The sequence below is a fragment of the Rhinopithecus roxellana genome, chromosome 3 (genome assembly GCF_007565055.1).
Source record: "Rhinopithecus roxellana isolate Shanxi Qingling chromosome 3, ASM756505v1, whole genome shotgun sequence".
NCBI lineage: Eukaryota > Metazoa > Chordata > Mammalia > Primates > Cercopithecidae > Rhinopithecus > Rhinopithecus roxellana.
In genome coordinates this window covers 96827154-96852388 of record NC_044551.1, presented here as the reverse complement: position 1 = coordinate 96852388, position 25235 = coordinate 96827154, and the positions used below count along the sequence as shown (strand labels likewise).

At 44.4% G+C, this 25235-nt stretch overlaps 1 protein-coding gene across 2 annotated transcripts in view; it reads left to right on the top strand.

Moving 5' to 3' along the window:
* Positions 1-241: 241 nt before the first annotated feature.
* The window catches only part of ANKH (ANKH inorganic pyrophosphate transport regulator), a 163832-nt gene continuing 138838 nt past the window's right edge, over positions 242-25235 (top strand). The window contains exon 1 of one of the 2 annotated variants that reach the window (XM_010374092.2): positions 242-712. In XM_010374092.2, the coding sequence (XP_010372394.1) occupies positions 617-712 (96 nt within the window). In that variant the 5' untranslated portion in view covers positions 242-616. The remainder of the gene's footprint in view (positions 713-25235) is intronic. The other variant, XM_010374091.2, reaches the window with a different exon arrangement.

Genomic DNA, 25235 nt, shown 5'->3' with positions numbered 1-25235 from the left:
CGCCCTCAGCGCCACCACCCCCGGGCCAGCCGACGCTCCGCGGCGAGTCCCGCCCAGCGCCCAAGAGGCGCCGGCCCCACGGCCTGAGCTTGCGCAGCGCCCCCCGCGGCCGCGCCGAGCGCAGGCGACGGCACAGGGAAGGAGGCCGCGGCGCGCCCGGCCCGGCCCCCTCCCCAGCCCGCCCCCGGGGCTGCTGGCGGTGTCCGCGCCTCCGCGCCCGCCCCTGATTTCCTCCGGGCGGCGGCGGCGGCGGCGGCGGCGCCTCGTGCGCGAGGTTATTTATTTCCGGGCCCCAGAGCGCTTATAATGGAGCCGCTGTCAGCAGAACCTTCTGCCGCCGCCGCCGCCGCCGCCGTCCCTCCTCTTTTTTTTCCCGGCAGATCTTTGTTGTGTGGGAGGGCAGCAGGGATGGACTTGAGCTTGCGGATCCCCTGCTAGAGCAGCCGCGCTCGGAGAAGGCGTCGCAGCCGCGAGGAGGAGCCGCCGCCGCCGCGCCCGAGGCCCCGCCGCCCGCGGCCTCTGTCGGCCCGCGCCCCGCTCGCCCCGTCGCCCTTCGCCTCCCGCAGAGTCCCCTCGCGGCAGCAGATGTGTGTGGGGTCAGCCCACGGCGGGGACTATGGTGAAATTCCCGGCGCTCACGCACTACTGGCCCCTGATCCGGTTCTTGGTGCCCCTGGGCATCACCAACATAGCCATCGACTTCGGGGAGCAGGTAAGCCCGGCCCCGCGCCCCGCGCCCTCTCGCCCTGCCTTGGCCTTACACGCCTGGACACTGGGGCGGAGGGGAGTCACCTGCTCCGAGTCCCTCTTTATCCTGGAACATTTGGTCGGATGTGCAGCTTGTCAAGGGTGACTTTTCTAGCACCCCATTCCCTCCCTCCGTCCCCTCAATTATTCAGCAGACTTTTCCAGCCCTCTCTGGAAAATGTTAAAGACTGAATGGTGTGAAGCTTCACCTATGTATGGAAGGGTTTTTAGTGCACGGCAGTATTATGTAATTTGCAATTATGTAAACCTCAGCTCTGTAATTAAAATGTAGTTTCTAGTAGCTTAAGTGCTGGGTTTTTATTTACCCGTGGCTGGTGGTAATGGTGACGGTGGGGAAATTCTGTTTTATAATGCGTCCAAGTTGATTTCCCAGGTACTTCTAATTTTTAAACATCTGTTTCGTAGTCCAGGTAAGGATTAGGGGTATCCCGAATGTGTCCTGATAAGCCGGTCTTGACCATTTCTAGTTTGGGATTTCTTTTTTTTCCTTTTCCTTTCCTACTTTCTTTTCTTTTCTTTTTTTTTTTCCATGGACCACTAAAGAAGGGGAGCACATTTTTGTTTGGTGTCGCCTTCTCGTCCTTGTTTCTTTTCACGTTTTCTCCATGTGGCGTCATTGCAAATCTAGCGCTGCAGGCTCTCCAGCGATGGGGCATTGGCACCCTGCAGTTTGCATGTGGGGACCGTTTTGGCAGGGCCACCAGCGGGATGCAGCTCCGTCCTAAGGCCGGGGAGAGGATTTGGTGATGGGGAGGCAGTGACATGCCACCCTGATGGGCAGGTGTCCCAAGTGGCCAGAGCGTGTGACGAGCGGCGCTCCCGTATTGTGGTACTGTCTGTCTTCTTTCAAGTCAAGAGACTTAAACGGATATTTATATAGAATATGCGCCTGTTTTGATGCAGTACTCACTGTAAAAGCCAAACAGCTTTCAGGAGGCAGTTACAAACCGGAGATTTGTTTGACTCCTTCGTTTGACGAATATCTGTTTGGATTTTTCTCTCTGTGCTCAGAACTTTTGAATAATTGCAACTCTATAAGCTCCCTAATATGTAGCCCACATTGTAAGCTACTTTTTACTTTGAATTTTGTTGATGATAGGTGTTCACAGTATGGCATATTCTCTAGAGACCTTTGTTTACAGAGCCAACCAATGTCCTTTGATAAAATCTTGTCTGTTCTATTGCCACTGTGTCCTGCCAGTGCCTCACAAGGGTACCCCAAGGGCTTCTCCTTCCCTGCTCCACCCTGTACCTACCCACCTTCCCTTCTTTCTATAGTAACTGGTTACTTTAAACATTTCCTACAGTCTGTAGAAAAGCTTTTAGACTTGAATTTACTACATGGCCCATTTTAGATGAGTCAAATGCTGTATATTCACTCGAGCCTTTCCTATTTTAAGGCTTACCTTCTTGAAGCTGTCCCAAAGGTTGTCAGAAAGCCCAGGCCGCTCATCTGAACTGGTGTGTGTTTGTGTGCATGTAAGAATCATATAGAGATAACTAGTGGAAATAAGAGTAGTCTGTGTCATCATTAAACCACCTGATGCATACCACAATATTGCCTCCCTTTTGCCTTGATTTAATGAAAGGTTGACATAACTAGGTTTGATTTTAGTATAAGAAAAAGAATCTCCTGAAGTCACAAAAGGGAGGTTAAACATAAGAGACAACTATCTAGATGGTTTATCCTCACGGGTCTAATAATTCTAACTCATCCTTAAAACATTGCTAACCTGATTATCATGGCTGATGTAAGCACAGTACTTAACGGAGTTGTGTTTTTGCAGAGAAGCGAAATGTTATCAACAAGTGTCATTTGAGGTCCTTTTCCCGAAAACACCAGAGTATTTATGAGGTTATAGGCTGCCTGGCGGGCGGAGATATTTTATCACAGAATTAAGGGTGGAGAAATGTGGGGAAGAAATTGATAGGTTTTCCGAACATTGCTTTGCCTTCTGGTGTCAGATGATAATTGTTTTGCAAAATGTTGCAGGGTGAGAGAGAGCGAGACTTGCTTACTCTTTCTCAGCATTAAACTGGAGGGAAAGAATTACAGTGGGAGCTGAAGAGTGGCCTGATATGTGTGGGTGATGAATAGAAGAACATTTTACCCCAACTTTTCTGAAGCACAGTAAAGAGGAGGAGAAATGAACCAGTTTGCAAGAGTAGGTCTACGTTAGCTGGAAATATGCAGTCCTTGAGTTTATATGGAGTTCTAGACAGACACATGTAGGTCCTGCTGCTGAGTGGGCAGGTGTATTACACCTTGCTGGGAGTGAATGGTGGCATATTTGTCAGCGATTTACAAATCCTAAGATGGAGAGGTAGCACGGGAGTACAAAGGTCAATGCAGCCTCAGGTTCACATGCTTTTGAGATGATTAAGATATGCAAAATTAGGCTGGGCAAGGTGGCTTATGCCTATCTATGATCGTAGCACTTTGGGAGGGCAATCTTTGGGGGGCTTAGGCTAGAGGATTGCTTAGGCTAAGGTGGGAGGATCGCTTTAGCTCAGGAATTAAAAACCAGCCTGGGCAACATAGTGAAACCTCATCTCTATTAAAAAAAAAAAAAAAAGAAAAAAAAGAAAAAAAAAAAAAGAGGCCAGGCACAATAGCTCACACCTGTAATCCCATCACTTTGGGAGGCAAGGTGGATGGATCAGTTGAGGTCAGGAGTTCGAGACCAGCCTGGCCAACATGACGAAATTCTATCTCTACTAAAAAATACAAACAAACAAACAAAAATTAGCCAGGCATGGTGTTGCATGCCTGTAGTCCTAGCTACTCAGGAGGCTGAGGTGGGAGAATTGCATTGAACTCTAGGAGGCAGAGGTTGCAGTAAGCCAAGACTGTACCACTACACACTCCAGCCTGGGTGACAGAGCAAGACTCTGTCTTAAAAAAAAAAAAAAAAAGAAATGCAAAATTAGAAAATAAAACCTCTCATGAGCTTTTAAGTTCCTGGCTTGTCAAGAACAAAACAATAGCAAAATTATATTAAATGTTTCTTAGATGAGGTGTTTTATGATGATAAATATAACAGTTCATGGTTTCTTTAAAAAACATGTACAGATCTTTTGAAATGGAAATCCAGCTATGTACAAGATTCCACTGAAAGTTAAGTAAGCTGCACATATGAGACCATGTAAAGAAATTGCCTGTTAATGACCCCAGAGCCAGAGTGTGTGGAGGGGCTAAGGAAAGAGCCTGTAACAGTCTCTCCAGAAACTTCTGATTTTCTCCATGAAAATTACCTGTTGTATACAGATTTCTTAGCCATTTTATAGCTCAGTCAGGGAGGAAACCAAATATTATGGACTATTTCCTCTAACAAAACTAGCAAAACCTATTATCACGTTTTTTCAGTTTTGGTAGTGGCAGTAATTTGAGGTGGTGAGGGGGAGAGGTTGAATTTTTATACTAAAAAAAGCTCTATGGAATAAAATGATCTGCCCTGTCTCTACATAGGCACCAGAGAAAATGGGAACACATCTCCTTTTGCAGAAACTGAAATAACGTTTGTATTATAGAGCGCTATAGGTATATAAAATACTTTATGATCATTGTATATCTAGAATTATTTTATCTCAATGTTTACAGATTGAGAATCAAAAGTATTAATCACTTCCATTAATTGAACACCTAGTATGTGCCTATATCTCAGCATATGATATATACAAGGAAAGAATGAGAGGCCTATGCATGGTAAGGTACTTGTTCAAGATGACACAAGCAGTAAATGGCAGAGCTAAGGTTCAAGCCCATACCCCCCTGGCCCTTACAAATTTAGGAATAAGTTCTAGCTTTTCTGATTCCCAGACTATGTCTAAATTTAATCTTAACTGTCGTATATTGAAAATTTTTTTTTTTTTTTTGAGACCGAATCTCGCTTGTTGCCCAGGCTAGAGTGCAGTGGTGTGATCTTGGCTCACTACAGCCACCATTTCCCAGGCTCAAACGATTCTCCTGCCTCAGTCCCCCAAGTAACGGGGACTACAGGCGTGCACCACCACCCCCGGCTAATTTTTGTATTTTTTGTAGAGATGGAGTTTCACCACGTTGCCCAGGCTGGTCTTGAACTCCTGAGCTCACGTGATCCGCCTACCTTGGCCTTCCAAAACGAGAGCCACCACGTCCAGCCTGTGTGTTGAATTTTAAAAACTCAACAGATGTAGGATGATTAAAAGGAGGGCTTCCAGGAAAGGGATATTATGACAAATAAGTTCATTTTAAGAAAAGCTGAATTACCCAGATAATTAAGTCAACACTGTATCTTATGTTAACAAGGTTGGCATAGCTTTTGGTCAGAGTGGGGGTGGGGGGAAGAAACAACTGATACCTCACAATAAAGTTGTTTAGAAGTCACTTGGTCTTTATCATTAGAACAATACAGATTGCTAAGGAAAGGAACATATTGAGATAGTCTTTAAACAATATATTTCTTTTAAAGTATCTGCAAATGTTCATTTGATCTCACCATGTCCAAAGAATTGTTATTCTGTTTAAATTTGGTTCAAAGTCCCCAATTTCCTTAAAAGCCAAATTCACCAAATGACATAGAACAAATTAGTGAACTTTTTTTTTTTTTTTTTGAGATGGAGTCTCGCTCTGTCGCCCAGGCTGGAGTGCAGTGGTGCGATCTCAGCTCATTGCAAGCTCTGCCTGCCGGGTTCACGCCATTCTCCCGCCTCAGCCTCCCGAGTAGCTGGGACTACAGGCACCCGCCACCATACCCGGCTAATTTTTTGTATTTTTAGCAGAGACAAGGTTTCACTGTGTTAGTCAGGATGTTCTCGATCTCCTGACCTTGTGATCCGCCTGCCTCAGCCTTCCAAAGTGCTGGGATTACAGGCGTGAGTCACTGTGCCTGGCCTGAACTTTTTAAAAAGGTACTCAGTATTACTTAAAATGTTAAGGGCAACGTTGCTGTGAAGACCTTGAAGGAGAAAAGAAAGTTGAAATTGTTCTCACTTAAGAAATGTGTTCTGCCTAGGGGCAGGTAATCTACTCTTTTACGCTCAAAGGAGAAATGGGACTGGGTGTGGTGGCTCACACCTTTAATCCCAGCACTTTGGGAGGCCGAGGCAGGCAGATTGCCTGAGACCAGCCTGGACAACATGGAGAAACCCTGTCTCTACTAAAAATACAAAATTAGCCAGGCATGGTGGCGGGCGCCTGTAATCTCAGCTACTTAGGAGGCTGAGGCAGGATAATTGTTTGAACCAGGGAGGCGGAGGTTGCAGTGAGCTGAGACCGCACCGAATACCTCAGTACCTTTCAAATACTTTAGATATTTCAAATTGCCTTGTATGATTTACTGAATTTGGTTGGGTCTAATATGATAATTCGAAGACCAGAGCTGTTTATCTGTGAATGGAGAGTTTTGCACATGAATTGTGAGAATTCCTGGAGTTAGATGTGTAATAGGAGTGTTCATATATCTTCAGCCCTTTCTATTTAGGAAACCTAGAGTTAGGCTTCCACAGTATAAGAGGGTTCCAAGTTATTAATATCACAAGACGGACAAAAAGAGACGCCCAGGAAAAATAGCTTGGAGAAGCGCACCCTCTCCACACCTCCTCCCAAAGTACAACAGAAGTATTTCATTCGATTAGGAGGAACAGGACTAAAAAGCACAGGTGCAGTCTATGGCACTGGCTCCAGCAGGGAAGAGCCTCTTCATCCAAGGTCACTGAGCAATGGAGAGGACCTCCTTTGACAGTGCTTAAGCGCTTGCCTTGAGGAACAAGACAGGAATCTGTTGTAAGATTCACTTCCCAAAGCGCTTAAAGAAAGAAATGGAAATCTCAGGCTAAGGCTCTGAGTCACTGTGAGGGAGACTTTTCCCCCTCCAGTCTATTCTGTAGTAACAGAATACATTTCAAAATAATTATTTTTCCTAATTATAAATAGAAGTAATATCAGCTAATTGTTTAAAGTTTGGTAAATATTTTTTAAATGGGAAAAAGTACCTCTAATTTCACTCCTAAAGCTCCTTTAACAATTTGGGTATCTCCTACCAATTTATTCTTTTATTTTATTTTATTACTATTATTTTTTGAGAAGGAGTTTTGTTCTTGTTGCCCAGGCTAGAGTGCAATGGTGTGATCTCAACTCACCGCAACCTCCGCCTCCCAGATTCAAGTGATTCTTGTGCCTCAGCCTCCCAAGTAGCTGGGATTACAGGCATGCGCCAGCACGCCTGGCTAATTTTGTATTTTTAGTAGAGACGGGGTTTCTCCATGTTGGTCAGGCTGGTCTCAAACTCCCAACCTCATGTCATCCTCCCGTCTCGGCCTCCCAAAGTGCTGGGATCACAGGTGTGAGCCACTGTGCCTGGCTGCCAATTTATTTTTATAACATAATTGAGGAAGTATGTGTGTATGTGGGGTGTGTGTGTGTGTATACATTATATATATACACACATATAAAAATGGTGTGTATGTGTATATATACACACATTATATATATAAAATGGTGTATGTGTGTATGTTTCACAAAACACAGAAGCATTTTCCCTAAACTATTTACAAGTATTTAAGTATGATTTTAAATTGCAGCTTATTATGTGGTTATGAGAGCATGCTGTAATTCCTTTTGCGTGTATTACCTTATTGTTAAACAAAGATTTGTTTGTTTTTGCAATATAAAGTTTCAATGAACATCTTTGTGTAATAAGTAGATAATGTGTTTTCTCTGACTACCTTGGGCTTTATGCCTGGCATAATTTGGTGCCTATTTCAGTTTCCGATTCATACATAGAAAATGAGGTCATGCCTTTCTTGCAGTCCATATTTAGTCAAGGACACTGTGACCTCCTTAGTCCAACTGGTACTTACTTCCCTGCTGTGTTTCCCAGTTTTCTTTAGATGTCCATCTGCATTTAAAATACATCTCTTAAGATGACTTAGGTAAGCAGGTTGTTTTTAGAGCCATAGAGGTATAATCCTGAGGTTGGTTTGTTTACTCATTTACTCATTCATTTATTTATTAAGGTGGTTTGATGACCAGCCTAGATACTGCTCTAAATACTTACAAGCATATCAATCATACAGAAACAATATTTAAATCTCTTTCTAGTAATCAAATTCTTTGAAAGCAGTTTTTATTTTGTTTTGTTTTGAGACAAGTCTCACACTGTGGCCCAGGCTGGAGAACAGTGGTACAAATACCAGCTTACTGCAGCCTCAAATTCTGGGCTAAAGCCATCCTTCAGCCTCAGCCTCCAAGTAGCTCGAATTCCAGGCATATGCAACCACGTCTGCCTAATTTTTTTATTTTTGTAGAGATGGGGTCTTGTGATGTTGCCCAGGCTGGTCTCGAACTCCTGGGTTTAAGCAATCCTCCCATCTCAGCCTCCCAAACTGCTGGGATTATAAGGCATGAGCCACCACATCCAGCCTAAAAACAGTTTTTAAAGGGTACAGTGTGATACTGTTTATGGAAACCACTTTTTAGATGAGACAAGCCCAGTTTTATATTAGCGGTGAATAATTTGGTTTCCATATTTGGTTTGGGACAATGGAGCAGGTTATGTTAGGTGGCAGGAGGAGAGAGCATGGGTGGAGAACCATTCCTTATTGTCTTGTGTGAGTAAATAAACCTCGTTAAGCTCCTGGTATAGCATACCAGAGTGACTTGGGTGGTGTCTACATTAAAAAAAGAAAAAATCAGGTATTTTTTGAACACCTATGATTCTTATTAGTTTCTGTAGAGATGTAATAGAGAAAAATCCAGTTTTCTACAGCCTTATCTTGGTCTGAGCTACCCACATGAGTGAAATTGCTTGATAACTGAAGCTAATACTTCAAAGTGGAAGTCACTGGGTTTTTCCTCTTTTTTTAGTATGAAAACTAGTATTGTTGGAAATCTAACCTATACTGCACATTTATCTACCTTATTAAATGACTATCATATGGCAAAGCATAATGTAGCATCTTTGGAGGCTGTGAATGTCCATTGTGCCGGGAAGTCACGTGAGATTCAAAATTCTTAACCAAGGGATTGGCACCAACCAGTGGGAGCTGACTTTGGCCAGTCCTGAGCCCTGCATGACCAGCAGCAGTGTTGTGGCCTTCTTGGGACTCTTAAGTGTGTGGTAGGGTTTAATAAAACTTTTTATAGGCCATGTGCCTGCTTTTATCATTTTAATACTAACCAGTTGCCAGTCAACTGGTTAGTAGTAGTCAGTTGCTACTGGTTTCAGTAACTGGTTACTGTGGACTCAGTTTCCTCTTCTTGCTGTGCAGTATACCCGTGTAACCACTTAATGATAACACAAACACCATAGACATAGCTAATATTTTTTGAATTCTTGGTTTTTAATGTTCTGCTGTGGACTTGCTCTGGGCCCAGGCAGCTAAAATTCACTAGAATTCCAGGAAAAATGAAGGAGTAACTTTGGTGGCTTCCTTTGGGAAAAGTATTTATACTTTATGACACTCGTTTTCCTGCTCTCATTTTGCATCTGTTCTAGCGAGATTCTAGGGCCAATGGCAGTGAAGTGATTTTTGAACAAGGCAAGGAAGCATGGACATATTCCACCCAGCCCCTGCCCTCAAATTGTTTAGATCCTGGTTAAGAAAACACACATGAAGCACCTTTTTGCAATCGGAGCAGCACAGAGCAAAATGTCTGATTATACAGCACAGTTTATCATGACACAGGACGAGTTGCTCAGTAATTGCAGCCGAGCAGTAAGTCTGTGGTCATGAAACAGCAAGATGTTTGGACATAGTTCTCATCTGGATGTTCCCACCTCCTGCTTTTCCTCTCTAAATGCTCTGCTGGGGAATGTGGAGAGCTGTGGTCTGCAAAATGAAGATAGAATTGCAAGATAGGTCCATTAGATAGGTCTGTATCAGCCCAGGTGTTGTTTTTGTTTGTTGGTTGGTTTTCCATGGTTTTGGGATCATTCAGTTACAGTTCCAACAACCAAATATCAGTCATGATGCTCTGAGAACAAATGAGCTTAAAATTGCAAAGACAACATTTAGGAGGGATTTCAGTCAACTAGAAGGTTTAATCATCAGAATTTACTGTTTCTCCTATGTAGTTGCTTCTTCATACCAAAAATGCCCTTTTTGTTTGTTTGTTTGTTTGTTTGAGACAGAGTTTCGCTCTTGTTGCCCAGGCTGGAGTGCAGTGACGTGGTCTCAGCTCGCTGCAACGTCTGCCTCCCCTGCAACGTTGAGCCATTCCCCTGCCTCAGCCTCCTGAGTAGCTGGGATTAGAGGCGCGTGCCACCATGCCCAGCTAATTTCCATATTTTTAGTAGAGATGGGTTTCACCATGTTGGCCAGGCTGGTCTCAAACTCCTGACCTCAAGTGATCCACCTGCCTGGGACTCACAAAGTGCTGGGATTACAGGTGTGAGCCACCATGCCCAGCCCCAGAAATGCTCTTAAAGTCCATCCAGGGAAGGAAAGTAACTTGGTTATTTGTCAGGGCAAAGGTTGGGGGCAATATTTATTCCGCTAGATAAAATGTTATCAAAAGACAGTCTACATCTGGTTCAGGGTCCCTAGGGACAGACTGACCAGCTTTGTCTCTAGTTAGGGGGAGGATATTTTGGCTTAAGTTAGTTCGCAGGTCCTAGGTGGTTTTTAGATCAGTAATGGCATTTTCCAGAGGCACTGAAAAGTGGGTTGATAAAAAGAGAGTGTAGATAAAAATCTACACTCTCCTCAGTAAGATGGGCTGATGTCACTGTCCCCAGCCTGGGGGACAGAGGAGGGGCTGTACATGTGTGGCTCTGTAGTCTGGAGCATGAGGAGGTGACAGGCATTGCACACACCACACCCACCAGGCTATCTCACCTGGGCAGAAATATGCCAGTGAGGACCTCTGGGTCCAGGCTGGGGAGAAATCCAAAAATAGAGCAGAGTCCCCAGATAGGGAGTTTCAAAGATGACTTCAAAAGTGAGGTTGAGGCTTCTTAGGACATTTCGTTGTCCTGATTAAATGGCTGGAAAGCAGAATGTCTGCTGACAGGTTAATTAGGCTTTTCCTAGTGAGCCAGATGAACCAGCAACCAGGAGGGGCAGAGGTCAGCTCTGTGGTTATCAGCTCTGAGGACGTGAGAAGGAAAGGTGGCTTTTATTCTGTGCGTGACCCAAAGAGGAATATTGTGTGCCTGGAGTCTTGGAGGTTCAGTCATCCTGTGCGAGCATTTATGTTGTGAGAACTAGTTGCTTCAGGTTACTGCCTTTCATTCAAATTATAGTGAGTCCATATCAGTAAGCTTTTCAGAACCCTTACTTCACTTAAAAAATATACATAGGCCGGGCATGGTGGCTTATGCTTTTAATCCCAGTGCTTTGGGAGGCCAAAGTGGGCAGATCACTTGAGTTCAGGAGTTCAAGGCCAGCCTGACCAACATGGTGAAACTCTGTCTCTACTAAAAACACAAAAATTAGCCAGGTGTGGTGGTGGGCACCTGTGGTCCCAGCTACTTGGGAGGCTGAGGCAGGAGAATCGCTTGAGCCCGGGAGGTGGAGGTTGCAGTGAGCCGAGGTCGCGCCGCTGCACTCCAGCCTGGGCGTCACAGTGAGACTCCATCTCAAAATACATTAATAATAAAATAAAAATATATATAACATTTAAGCGGAGAAGAGTATTTGAGTTTCTGCCTGCCGTTTTCTAATTTGCCATTTGACTTAGCTGGGGCTGCTTTGTGTTTCCAAAACTGTTTTTAAGGTGATAAGAAGTTTGTATGCTTTTTTATGCTGCCCTGTGAACCACCCAGAGATCGACTGGCCACTGGGTCTTGCATTTTAATAGAGGGGAATAGTAGTGTGGAGAATATAAAATAGTAAAAACAACAACAAAAAATTCTCTGACTTCTCAGTGCTTTAAATGGTTTAGAGGAAATTCACCATGGCTAAGACACTGAGGCCTCCCACCATGTGTGGCCTAAACTTGACGTTTTATAAAGGCAAACTGCACAGAGGAGAGTAACAAATAACCACACTTAATAAGGGGGCACTAACTTTCAGCTCTTCGTGATTCCAGCCAAGTCCAATGCCACAGTGAGTGGAAAGACAACTCACAGCCAGCCTGACAAGGGAGTCAAGACAGCGCCCTCCTCCTCTGCAGGTTTCTGTGTTCGAATGTCCTCACCACCTTCTGGAGAGAGACCTTGTCTCTTTGGGATGGTTTTGGATGCAGCCTTGCATCACCTGAGAAGACACCTGGCCTGGAGCCTGGCGTGCAGCCGGTGGTACCTCATTTCTACCCCCACGCAGAGACATTCCACCACCTGGGGCTCACGCCTATTGGGCTGTCTCCTAAACGTGGGCAGATTTCCTGGCATTGTAGGTAGTTAGGCCACCACGTGTTTCCCAGCCTCTCCTAGACAAACCAGTGTTTCCGCACTGAATAGCAAGGAGCTTGAGCTTAATTCCAGGTATAGTGGAGACCTGCCGAAGGCCCTAAAGTGGTGGATGGCAGTAAGCCTCAGTAGCTGAACTGTAGAATCTCCTTTGTTTTTGTAAAATTCATATTTACTCTGTTTTCCTTTAGGCTGTACGTGAAATGTACAGATCTTAAGTGTATAGGTCTATGAGTTCTGTCAAATGGCAGATGCATACCTGTGTGTAATCCACACCATGAGGATATGGGACATTTCCATCAGCCCGATACATCCACAGTGCCCCTTAGCAGTCTTCCTAGCCAACCACTGTTCTGATTCCTGTGCCAGCCCTTGTAACTGCTCGTGAAAATGACACATGTGCATTGTTATTACAGTGTCTAGCACCTTATTCTTTCTTATTGCAAAATATAGCTTAATATCGAGTATTTTAGTGGCTTTTCAGCAGGTGGAGAGTTTGTAAAATAATTGTTTCCAACTGTACACATCTTAAATTATGTGTACTGTTGATCATTTTGATGTTCAGACATGGTTTGAAAAGCCTGCATTAAAAAACTAACGTCTACAACAAAATGGGGCATGTACATACAATGGACTATTACACAGCCTTAAAAAGGAATTAAATTATGATGTATGCTACAACATAGGCAAACCCTGAAGATATTATGCTGAATAAAATAAGCCAGACACAAAAAGACAACTGTTGCATAATTGATGGCATTTATATGAGGTATGCAGAATAGTCAAGTTTGTAGAGATAGATGATAGAATAGTAGTTAGCAGAGGCCAGGGGAGAGGAGAATAGGGAGCTGTTGTTTAATGGACATAGAGTTTCAATTTGAGGTGATGATAAAGCTCTAGAGATGGATGGCATTGATGTGCACATACTTAATACCACTGAATCGTACACTTAAAAATTATTAAAATGATAAATTTTATGTATATTTTATCAAAATTAAAAACTTTCAGTTAACACCATAAGCTACTGGAAAAGCCTGTGGTATTTGAAGAGGAACTCCCTTTAAAAAAAAAGACTAAATATATTAATTGTGTTGTATTTATAGATCCAATTCATTTTCATTTTAAAAAGAAGGAAATCAAAAGTATCAAAAAGAAAATAAGAATCTTATGCAAGCCCACCACCTAGAAATCTGTATCTTATTTTAGTGCATAATCTTCTTACCTCTTTTCTACGAATGTATTTTATTTTATTTATTTGTTTGTTTTTTGAGGTGGAGTTTCACTCTGTTGCCCAGGCTGGAGTGCAGTGGTGCGATCTCAGTTCACTGCAACCTCTACCTCCCAGGTTTAAGCGATTTTCCTGCCTCAGCCTCCTGAGTAACTGGGACTACAGGCACTAACCACCATGCCAGGCCAATTTTTTTATCTTTAATAGAGACAGGGTTTTACTGTGCTGGCCAGGCTTGTCTCGAACTTTTGACCTTGTGATTCACCCCCCTTAGCCTCCCAAAGTGTTAGGATTACAGGCACGAGCCACCATGTTTGGCACTATGCATGTATTTTAAAACAATATTGTAACCTTTCCCTACTTTTTATCATAGACAGTTTTTCTTGCTTTTAAATATTCATCTAAAATTTGATGAATCGGGAGCTATGCTGTAAGGTTATAAAGACATAAGAATGATACAAAGGACTTTGGAGACTCTGGGGGAAGGGTGGGAAGTGGGTGAGGGATAAAGACTACACACTGGGTACAGTGTGCACTGCTCAGGTGACAGGCACACCAAAATCTCAGAAATCACCACTAAAGAACTTACCCATGTAAGCAAAAACCACCTGTACTCCAAAAATTATTGAAATAAAAATTAAAATTAGAAAAAAGTAAAATAAAATGTGATGATTAATGCTCCTAGCTTCCATCACATGGATATTCCATCATTTATTTAACCAATTATCTGTAGTTAATTTTCAAACTATTTGTTTTATTCCTATTATAAATAATGCTATGAAACATTTTTTCTACAGAAATCTTTGTACACATCTGATTATTTCTTTGGATTAATATTACTGGTCACAATGCCCCCGTTTGCTAGGCTTCTGCAGGGCGGCCCCACACCCCTGTGTAGACATTGTTCCAGCTTTCCTTAGAGATGCTGGGTCTGGATGAGCCTGTGTCCCTGATCCTGGCACGTGGTGGGTGTTCCTCCCTTGAAGCTATTTTATTGCCCTGTGACTTTGAGAATCTGCATTTTAGTTCTCTCCAGCCACACCATGTTGAACTCCTTCACTGTAATTTTGTTAAAGGTATTGTTTAATGCTGAGAGATCTACTAAGTTTTTATTTTTATTTTTTTTTTTTTTTGAGATGGAGTCTCTGTCAGTCAGGCTGGAGTGCAGTGGCACGGGCTCGGCTCACCGCAACCTCCGCCTCCCAGGTTCAAGCGATTCTCCTGCCTCAGCCTCCCAAGTAGCTGGGATCACAGGCACCCACCACCATGCCTGGCTAATTTTTGTATTTTTTTTTAGTAGAGATGGGGTTTTACCATGTTGGCCAGGTTGATCTTGAACTCCTGACCTCAAGTGATCTGCCTGCCTTGGCCTCCCAGAGTGCTGGGATTTCAGGCATGAGCCATTGCACCCAGCAGTTCTTCTTAATGTAATACTTTTAAACTGCCTCTGGACTTTCATTTTTTAAAATAAATACCTTTTGGACCAAATATATGCTGCATCTGTGGCTAGGCATACTTGCGGGGAGGGCAGGGACTGTTTGGTTTTACTTCCCTGTATATCTGGGAAGATCTCATTTCCTGCAAGGAACTGCTTTGTCTCTAGTTAAAGGGAGGATGTTTGGATGCCTGGTACCTTTTGGACCAAACATGTACTGCAAGTGTGGTTAGGCATACGCGTGGGGTGGGCAGGGACTGTATTGGTTTTACTCCCCTGTATATTTGGGAAGATCTCAGTTCCTGCATGGTTCCAGACAGAGAACAGCACTTTCTTTAAGTGAGTTCACTGGTGCTCAAGAAGTTTTGCTTCCCTGTGAACATGTGGGTGGGAAAGGAAAAAAAAACGTGCAGACCTTCCTACATGCCAGACCCTCGGTATGGGGCATGCACTGTGGAGAGTCATCTTCCCCATTTCGAAGATGAATAGGTGAATAGCTTCTGGCATATGGAATCAGGCTTGTCTGACTCGTGGCTCATGCTTAGAGTCTCATAGGTGAATTTTGGTGTTGACAGCCTGTGAGAGAAAAGCAGAGCTGGTGATATTTAGGGAAAATCAAAGAGAAAAACGTTCTTTTTCCTTTTCTACCAGGCTGACCATGTTTTTATCCATTTCACCTGGTCTTGCTATTGCAAGTCTATATCAGAGAAAAGGAGCAAAAGAGGAAGGAGAGGGGAAATGGTTCATCGTCATCCAGAAGTGAACTGAGTTCCCAGGGCCTGTCCTGTGCTCTCCCAGTATCAGTGGTGCAAGCTGATCACCGCATGGTGGATAGAAAAATCACGGGCACCTGATAGTCAGGACCTCTGCACCCACTGGCTCTGTGACCTTGAACAGAGAACTTGACCTCTGTAGGCTTCAATTTTTTCAATTGTAAATAGGGGTAAAGGATTGATATACCTTCTTTTGGAGATCTGGGCCAAACAGACTGGATGTGAAAGTGCTTTGAAAAGTGTGAAATGGTGCATGTATGTATGATAGTATTGCAGAGACTTTGAGTTTGGTGTGCAGCTGCTATACCTGTTTTATTTTTATGGTTTCTTTCTTTCTTTTTTCTTTTTTTTTGAGACAGGGTCAGGCTCTGTCTCCCAGGCTAGAGTACAGTGATGTGATCATGGCTCACTGCAGCCTCCGCCTCTTCTATTTTTTGTAGAGATGGGGCTTTGCCATGTTACCCAGGCTGGTCTCAAACTCCTGGACTCAAGCGATTAGCCTGCCCACTTTGGCTTCCCAAAGTGCTGGGGGCTTGAGCCACCACACCCCGCTTGTTTTTATGCTTTCTTGACTAACTGACTTTTCTTGCTTTGTATTCATTCAATGAATTGCCTTAAGGGGTTATCTTTAAGCCAGAGCCAACTGGTTAGGGGCAAGCAGAAGCAAGCAAATGACAGATGATTGGGACACTCAGATATTACAGCATGTGTGTCAGCATGCCGCCTTTTTTTTTTTTTTTTCACTTTCGGGAAAAGGCCTTTAAAGCTGGATTTTCTCAGTAGTGTGCCTTTTAAAAACTGAGTTACTAAGATTTAAATAACATATGCTTTTTGAAATGATAGACTAAATTTAATCTTCATTTAATTATAGGCTGCTATTTGACACGGGCTTAGAGGGAGGGTAGCTACCATGTACCATGGACTCCTTCAGTAATCAAGTCATTCAAGAGGGACCAAGTCTTTCTCAATGTTGTTGACAATTATGATAACACACCATGGTGTTTTGACACAGTGTACAATGGTTGCTTAATGAGATAAAAGTTGCAATTCACTTCCCAAAGTGCTTAGTATACAGTTTTGGAGTATTTTCATTATTAAATAATGGGGAGTATGGAACACAGAGGGCAAGAGTATATTCATGAATTTGTTCATTCAACAATTGTTTCTTGAACATTTCTGATGTGCTAGTCACTGAATGGAGTCAGCAAAAGGACAAATGCAGTCCTTGCCTTCAAGTGAGTCTATCTATTAATAGGAGGGCAAATAGACTAGGAGGCACTTAGCAAGAAATAGGATCAAGGCTGGGAGGAGGAGACCAGGGGCTTTGCTCTGGGATCCTATGGGAGGAATCCTTCGCCCATCCTCAGAATCAGGGAGGCTTTTTGTTCCAGCTGAGGCCTAAAGAGAATACTGCGCCCCATTCTGGAAAGCAAGACAGATCCAGTGGAGGAATGAAAGATGCTTAGTGTGACTGGAACAGGGAATAAGACCAGGGGAATGGCAGGAGGAGAGGATGGCTGGGTAAGTGAACCCGGACTGGGAAGGGCCCAGTCATTCAGGGTAAGGAACGTGGACTTGGTCCTCCTCAAAGTGGAGAGCTTTCTTAGTAGGGTGTGCTGTGCTCAGATTTACATATTTGAAAGATAATTTGGTTTCAATATAGCTACTGAATTAGAGGGAGGTGAGACCAAAGGCATGGAGATCAATTAAGAGGCTACTATGGCAACTACCAGAGAGACAGTGGTGGCCTGGTTCGGAGGGCTGGAAGAGAAATAACCTACAATCAAATGGACTTGGCTCTGATCAGATGGGGTGGGAGAGGCTGGGGCAGTTGATGATGCCACCAAGTTTTATTTTATTTATTTATTTTAGAAACAGGGTCTCACTCTGTCACGCAGGCTGGAGTGCAGTGGCACGATCTTGGCACACTCTGGGGCTCAAGTGATCCACCTCAGCCTCCAGAGTAGCTGGGACCACAGGTGCATGCCACCATGCCTGGCTAATTTTTAAAGTGTTTTTTTTTTTTTTTCTTGGTAGAGACTGGGTCCTGTTATGTTGTCCAGGCTGATCTCAAACTCTTAGGCCCAAGAGATCCTTCTGCCTCAACCTCCCAAAGTGCTGGGATTACAGGTGTGAGCCACCATGCCCAGCTGCCACCAAGCTTTAAAAGAGCTGGGTTGTGGCAAAGAGAATGAATTCTGTTTCAGTCGTGTTAATTTGTTAGATTTAGTGAAATGTTTTAACTTGCTTGCCTGAGAGAATACAAGTTATGAATAAACAGTGGGAACTGCAAGGAATACTTGGCGTTGGATCTCTCTCTTCAGGACATTCTTTGTCAGTGGGAGCCATAGTGGAATTCATTTTTCCTACCTGCAAATGCTATGAATATTCATTTATCCCTTTAAAATATAAAAATGTTCTATTATAATAGTTAGTTCTCCACCATTTGCCTTAATGAAATAGAAGTATAGTGATAAACAGAAATAGAAATAGTGATGTAGAAAATTCAAAACTATTTATGAATGTTTGGCACTGGAATACATTAGGGTTTTGGAGGATACAAATTTCTCTGTATCATCGTTGTGCTCTGCTAAGGATAACATTACAGATAGACCAGGTGCCTGGTGACAGCGGAGAGAACCATCTGGAATTGAATTTGATGAGGCTCCTGGGTTTGCTCTATCTTTGTGTATAGTAAATGTTTACCATGTAAACAGTAGGGAGTAGACTCACCTTAGAGGGCTTCCTTGTATGGCTTTATATTTGTTTGCATGTTTGTTTGTTTTTAATATTGTCTATAGCTTACCATCTGGTTTTGGTTCATAAAATTCACTTAAAATACACCTTTCTATCATGCCACTGCACTCCAGCCTGGGCAAAAAGAGCAAAACTCCATCTGAAACAAACAAAAAACACACATCTTTCTACAGAAATAATATATAAATCATGTTTAGGTTTCCAGGCCCCTCCACCTAAATTATTTTATTTTATTGAGACAGGGTCTTGTTCTGTCGCTCAGGCTGCAGTGCAGTGGCACAATCTCAGCTCACTGTGACCTCAGTGACCTCCTGGGCTCAAGCGATCCTCTCACCTCAGCCACCTGAGTAGCCGTGACCATAGGTCCGTGCTGCCACACCCAGCTAATTTTTTTATTTTTTTGTGGAGACAGGGTCTCACTATGTTACCCAGGTAACATACTCACTATGTTCTCTCTCAAACCCCAGGGCTCAAGTGATTCTCCTGCCTTGGTGTCTCAAAATGTTGGGATTACAGGTGTGAGCCACCACACCCAACCACCTAAGTTATGTAACTCCTAACGTTATTTAGGTATTCTATATTTGCAATGAGGAGTGGACAGCCATGCTGTTAAAATAGTAGTAATTGGGAAAAGCAGTATGGTTGAAATGTATTATTTGTCTTGATTAATTGTACCTTAAGAACTGTTGATTTAATTGCATTGTATGGTGGTAGTTTGTGGGAAGGTTGGTGCCAAGGGCTTAGTTTTAAACTAAGGATGCACGTGGCTCATAAGCATGGTTATGATTATCTGAAAACTCACCGATGAGAGATGAGTGTTGCACACTCCCGGGGGTACCTTGACACGATTTAACAGATAGGAGGGTGGGTGTGAAACAGATCTGCTTGGGTGGAATTAATGGGTGTGATGGGAATGAATTCTCCTGGGTGAGGCTAGATCTTCTGCAGGATCCCACAGGACACCTGTGCTCTGCTGGCATCATGAACTCAGGACAGCTTGAGTGGGCTGGGATGGTGAGTAAGGTAAAAGGAAATACTGTGCATTCTTCCAATTGCACGTGAAAGACATTTTTGGGGGATGGGCAATATAAAGTTGTTGCCTGTAACTTGATATAATCTAAAGTATAGTAGTGGCCAGTTGTCTGCCACTAGGGACACATGTAAGGCAGTTTAAAATGTTTTTGAACTAATTTACACTCCAGGTGACAAAATAATCTGTACCACAAACCCCCATGACACAAGCTTACCTGTATTAACAAACCTGCACGTGTACCCCTGAACTTAAAAGTTAAATTTAAAAAAATTAATGTTTTTGCGTCGAAAATAACTCATTTCAGTATGGTTAGAAAAAGGCGGCCGGGCGCGGTGGCTCAAGCCTGTAATCCCAGCACTTTGGGAGGCCGAGACGGGTGGATCACGAGGTCAGGAGATCGAGATCATCCTGGCTAACACGGTGAAACCCCGTCTCTACTAAAAAAATACAAAAAACTAGCCGGGCGCGGTGGCGGGCGCCTGTAGTCCCAGCTACTTGGGAGGCTGAGGCAGGAGAATGGCGTGAACCCGGGAGGCGGAGCTTGCAGTGAGCTGAGATCCGGCCACTGCACTCCAGCCTGGGCGATAGAGCGAGACTCCGTCTCAAAAAAAAAAAAAAAAACAAAAAACAAAAAACAAGAAAAAGGCTTGTTCTGAATGTCACTATCAGTAGCTGCTTGGACTTTAAAATTTGTGTTCTCTGTCCTGTAATTTGTTGTGACCTAATCATATGCTATGTGCCAGGCTAATTTCCAGGGGCCTTGCCTGTTCCATATCATGTTTCCTTTTCCTTAATTAGTCCTTAAGGGACATTCCGTTTCTTTTTTCTTTTTTTTGAGGGACAAGGTCTCACTCTGTCACCTAGGCTGGAGTGCAGTGGCACAATCACTGCTCACTGCAGCCTTGAACTCCTGGGCTCAAGTGATCCTCCTGACTTGGCCTCCCAGGTAGCTGGGACTACAGACATGTGTCACCACTCATGGCTAATTTTTAAATTTTTTGTAGAGACGGGATCCTGCTGTGTTGTCCAAGCTGGTTTCAAACTCCTGGACTCATGCAGTCCTCCCACCTTAGCCTCCGAAAGTGCTGGAATTACAGGTGTGCGCCACTGCACCCAGCCCCAAATTCTATTTTTAAGCGTGTTATTGCTATGTTTTCTAGTGAGGATAAAATTTTAAAACACCTAACTGTATCCATTGATTTAGGCATACCTTCATTCAATTGAAATCGTCTTACAAAATAATGTCAAAAGCAGTGTTTACATTTACATTACTGAGAGACCCATAAGCTGCTAGGAAGCTCAGCATTTAAATGGGAATTTGGGGAAGTGAAAATACTTTCCATGATTGGACCATATCAATTTTGTATGTTACATCCAATGCTTACTTACATTCCTTTTTTTGTTTTTGTTTCTGAGAATTGTTCAAGTCATCTCCAATGTAAGGCAAATGCTTTAGATTGAGGGAAGTGGAAAGTAAGTGCTTAATCTAGTTTTTTCTTCTTTTTAGTTCAGCAGAAATGGACAGTCTTATTTCAGGATGCAACAAAATGAACATTGCCTTTCCCTTCCCTGGTGCACAATTCACATTTGTAGAACACTTCACAGTTTGTAAAATATATTTTCATTAAACGCAATAGTTCCACAATCCAGAGGCACTGGGGATGACCCCACCCATAAGAAGAGTGGGGCTGTCCCCAGGGGGTGTGAGATCCCACTGGCCACGTTTCTTTCCGTCCTCTGAGATGAACCTGTCTTCCTTCTGAGCCCGGAATGGCACTTCTGTGCAGAGCTTCTCTTGGAGCACAGAGGAAGGCAGAGTCCAGTCTCGGTGTTACAGAGAACTGCACGCAGAGGCAGTGAGAGGCAGAGCCACAGATAGCCTGGGATCAAAGGCCCCAGCCTGCAGCCAACCTTCCTTTTCTCTGAGTGTTGGTGTCTTAAGCCTCCTGTTTGTCCCCTTTGAGAATCATGCACTGTTGGGACAGAGAGCGAGGCTTCCTGGCAACATTGTGTGGGTCATAGCACAGCCTTAGCAGGATTCCATGTCATGGGCAGGTTCCGCAGTCCACCTGGAATTCTCTTCTTATATACACTGCTGTTTTCCTCCTTAAACCTTCATAACATCACCACGCCTCTGCCTGCCCCCACTGCCCTCTCCTAAGCTAGTGGGAGCACCTCACAGTTCCTTATCTCTACCGCAGAGCATGACTTTCTTCTAATCTAATCATCAGGAGAAAAAAAAACTCAATGAGGGCTCTCTGGGCTTTAATCGGTTGTGCCTTCTGGCAGACAGTCGCAGATTCTCTGCTTTTCAGCACCTTTTCATAAATCAGGTCTGTTTCAAAGATTTTTCCTGCTTCCGAGCACTCATTAGTTTCAGATTAAGTTGCTCAGCTTGCCTTTGTAAAGGGTTCCTTTCCTCTGCACGGCAGGCAGCTCTAGGAGAGGGAGAGAGGACATCACAGCATTCACCCCGCCCTTCCAGGAGGTGCCATTGTAGAACTGTTGGCAGTGCCACACTCTGTCCCCATCTTACCATGAACCCCGGAGGGGGGCTGAGTTGTGATTCCAGCATACTGGCCTGGCTTCTGGCTTCCATACTCAGCACACAGTAGGGACTTCAGAGGGCTTGCAGGAAATCAGCGGCTGAATGCCTGAAAATATAAGCTTTCAAATGCAGTTTGCTTAAGGTTAGTACAGATGTCCCCATCTCCTGTGGGCCAGAGTGCATTTCTCCCTCTAAATGGAAGTATAACAAGCTGAGTTTATTAGATGACTTCCTAGACACAATACCTTGGTACACACATTTAGCTCAGGGCCAGCAGCAGGGAAACCCACGATGCATGAATGTGCAGCCGTGGCCCACCTTCCCCACCCAGGCAGCGGGGCAGCTCCTCTCAGGCCGCATCTGGAAGCAGGTGGGAGTGTTGCGGGGCAGGGTTAGCCTTGGCTTGGACTTGATGTTCGGGTTCCTGTCAAGCCAGTGAGCCCAGCTACTTTGAAAGACAATTATTCTTGGGTTTGTTGAGCAATCCTTTTGTGGTGAAAGGAAATATGCAAAAACATACCTTTCCTGTGAGGCGATTTTGCCTGAAGGAACGAAGTCAGGGTGATTTGAGTACTGAAGTGGTGCCTGTTAGGAGCAGGTTTAAGCTGGAGGGTACATCCTAGGGAGGTGAGATGTAAGTCAGGAAAGGGTGCGGAGGAAGGCTCCTGACCACCCTAGTTCACGCCCCCAGCCCTGAAAGTCCACACAGAAGACCACCTTCTTTTGACGATGCAGGTTCCAGTGACCGTGACAAGCAGCGTCTGCCTGGATGACAGTGTAACAAGTGTGTATTCTCATCCAGGGCAGAGGGATCGTCCGGCACAGCTATGATTAGAATGAGCTCAATAGACCCAGATGTGAAGAGCAACATTTCACGAGAAGACTTTGTGATTTTATGGCTAGTAAAGAGCATTCTGGGCTGACTTTGCACTTTTGATCATCAGGGTGGGCTGTGGCTAAACCAAAAGCCTTTTAATGTGTCATATTGTATATCATGGCAATGAGACCCGAACAGAGAATAACATGGAAGTGATAATGATGTAAGAGCTAGCAAACAGTACCGTCTGTCGAGCTCACCTTCCCACCCTCCCTGCATCTATCTAATAAATAGTTTAATAACCCATAATAATTTTCTCTGCAAATAATGTGAACAACCACAGTTTGTGGAATACGTGTATACAGCTAACATTATGAGGAGAAAACTGCTTTGCTTTAAGGGATCCCGACTTTGTTACATTACTTCCCATTACCCAAACGGAAAGAATGTGGTCAAAAAATAGGCTGCTTTCCCTCTTCCAAATAAATGAGAAGATGGAAGAGAAAAGACTTTTGGGACTTACCTGCCATACATACCTGACAAAGAAGAAATCTGATCTCAAGTATGTACTAGTTTCTTAGCGACTGAGGTTGAGGCGAAGTCCAAAGGGGAAAGGATGGAAGTAAGCGTGGCACCGAGAGACAGGACTAGCTGGATTTCCTAGGCCGACTAAGAATTCCTAAGCCTAGCTGGGGAAGGTGACCGCACCCACCCTTAAACACGGGGCTTGTAACTCAGCTCACACCCAACCAATCAGGTAGTAAAGAGTGCTCACTAAAATACCAATTAGGCTAAAAGCAGGAGGGAGAAGGGGGACAGCGTTTTAGTTTATAAAACAATGCTGTTTTAAAAACATGCTGTTACCTGGCGGGTCTTTGTTCTTAGAGCTCCCAAGATGGTGGCAAGCCGTTTGTTCTCTGACCTGGGGTTCTTGGCCTCATGGATTCCAAGGAATGGAACCTTGGGCCCGGCGGTGGATGAGTGTTATAGCTCTATTAGCTCTATTAGAAGCCGTGGGTCACGGAAGAGAACCGTGGAACCCAGCCACTAGTGTTCAGCTCGATTAGGACAAATTGGGCACTTAGCTGCGCAGGAACAATGGCGAGCTTCTCACCCGATCGGGAGCAGCAGTGGGCACCTCGCTGGATCAGAAGTGCAGCGGACTCCCCACTGGATGTGGAGGGGTGGAAGTCAGCAGCCAGTCTGCAATGGCAGTGATCAGCAGTGGTGGATGGCCAGCAAAAGCTCAGCTCGAGCCGGAACAAACACGGAGCAGAAGAGTGTGCAGTTGCAAGATTATTTAATAGAGTGAAAACAGAGCGCCCATACAACAGGAGGGGACCCAAAGGGGGTTGCCACTGCCGGCTCCAACCCCTGGGTTTATATCCCTATCATTGTCCCTCTCCCTGTGCTCTCAGGCGATAGATGATTGACTATTTCTTTACCTCCTGCTTTTAGCCTAATTGGTATTTTAGTGAGCTCTCTTTACTACCTGATTGGTCGAGTGTGAGCTGAGTTACAAGCCCTGTGTTTAAAGGTGGGTGCAGTCACCTTCCTCAGCTAGGCTTAGGAATTCTTAGTCGGCCTAGGAAATCCCGCTAGTCCTGTCTCTCAACAGAATCTCGCTCCATCACCCAGGCTGGAGTGTAGTGGCACAGTCTCAGCTCACTGCGACCTCTGCTTCCTGGGTTCAAGTGATTCTCCTGCCCCAGCCTCCTGAGAAGCTGGAATTACAGGTGGAAGCCACCACACCCGGCTAATTTTTATTTTCAGTAGAGCTGGGGTTTCACCACATTGGCCAGGCTGGTCTCAAACTCCTGACCTCAAGTTATCCACCCGTCTCAGCTTCCCAAAGTGCTGGGATTACAGGCGTGAGCCACTGCACCTGGCCCAGAGTGTAAAACTTTGAAAACAAATTTAAAATTCTAATTTTTTCCTGTCATTTTCCTAGTGTCTCGTAAGAAGCCATGGTTATTTGAAAGCATATGGTCTTCCCATATTGGGTAGGAGAAAATCTCTTTATCCTAAGATTGTCAGAGAGACTGGGTCCATATCTATAGGCACAAAATAAATAGCTCTTTACTGTGCCAATCCATATGCTTTGTGCTTTGGCAGCCTGAGCAGTAGATTGTCACCCAGCTGATGTGGCCCCATGCAGTTTTTACTAATCCAAAGGATAGCTAGAAGGACCAGGCCTGCCCAGACCAGGCTCACAGGAGTCCCGATGGAGGCCTGGATGTGCCCTCCTTCTCAGCGACGACACTTTGTCCGCTGAGCAGCCCTGGGACCTTGCTCCTTGTCTGCTGCAACATGCAGGTTCCAGGGATTTCCGAGTGGAACCTTTCTCCCACAGTCAGGACTCAATACAGTCAGGATGCACTAGCACAACTGTTTTTCAGAGCCACATCCTCAGCCTCTGCAGCAAAGGAGACTTTATTTCCAAACCAGTAACAGCGCCTTTTTTCCTCTTAGTGATCTTTCCCAGGCTGGACTGCTGTGGCACGATCTTGGCTCACTGCAACCTCCGTCTCCAGAGTTCAAGC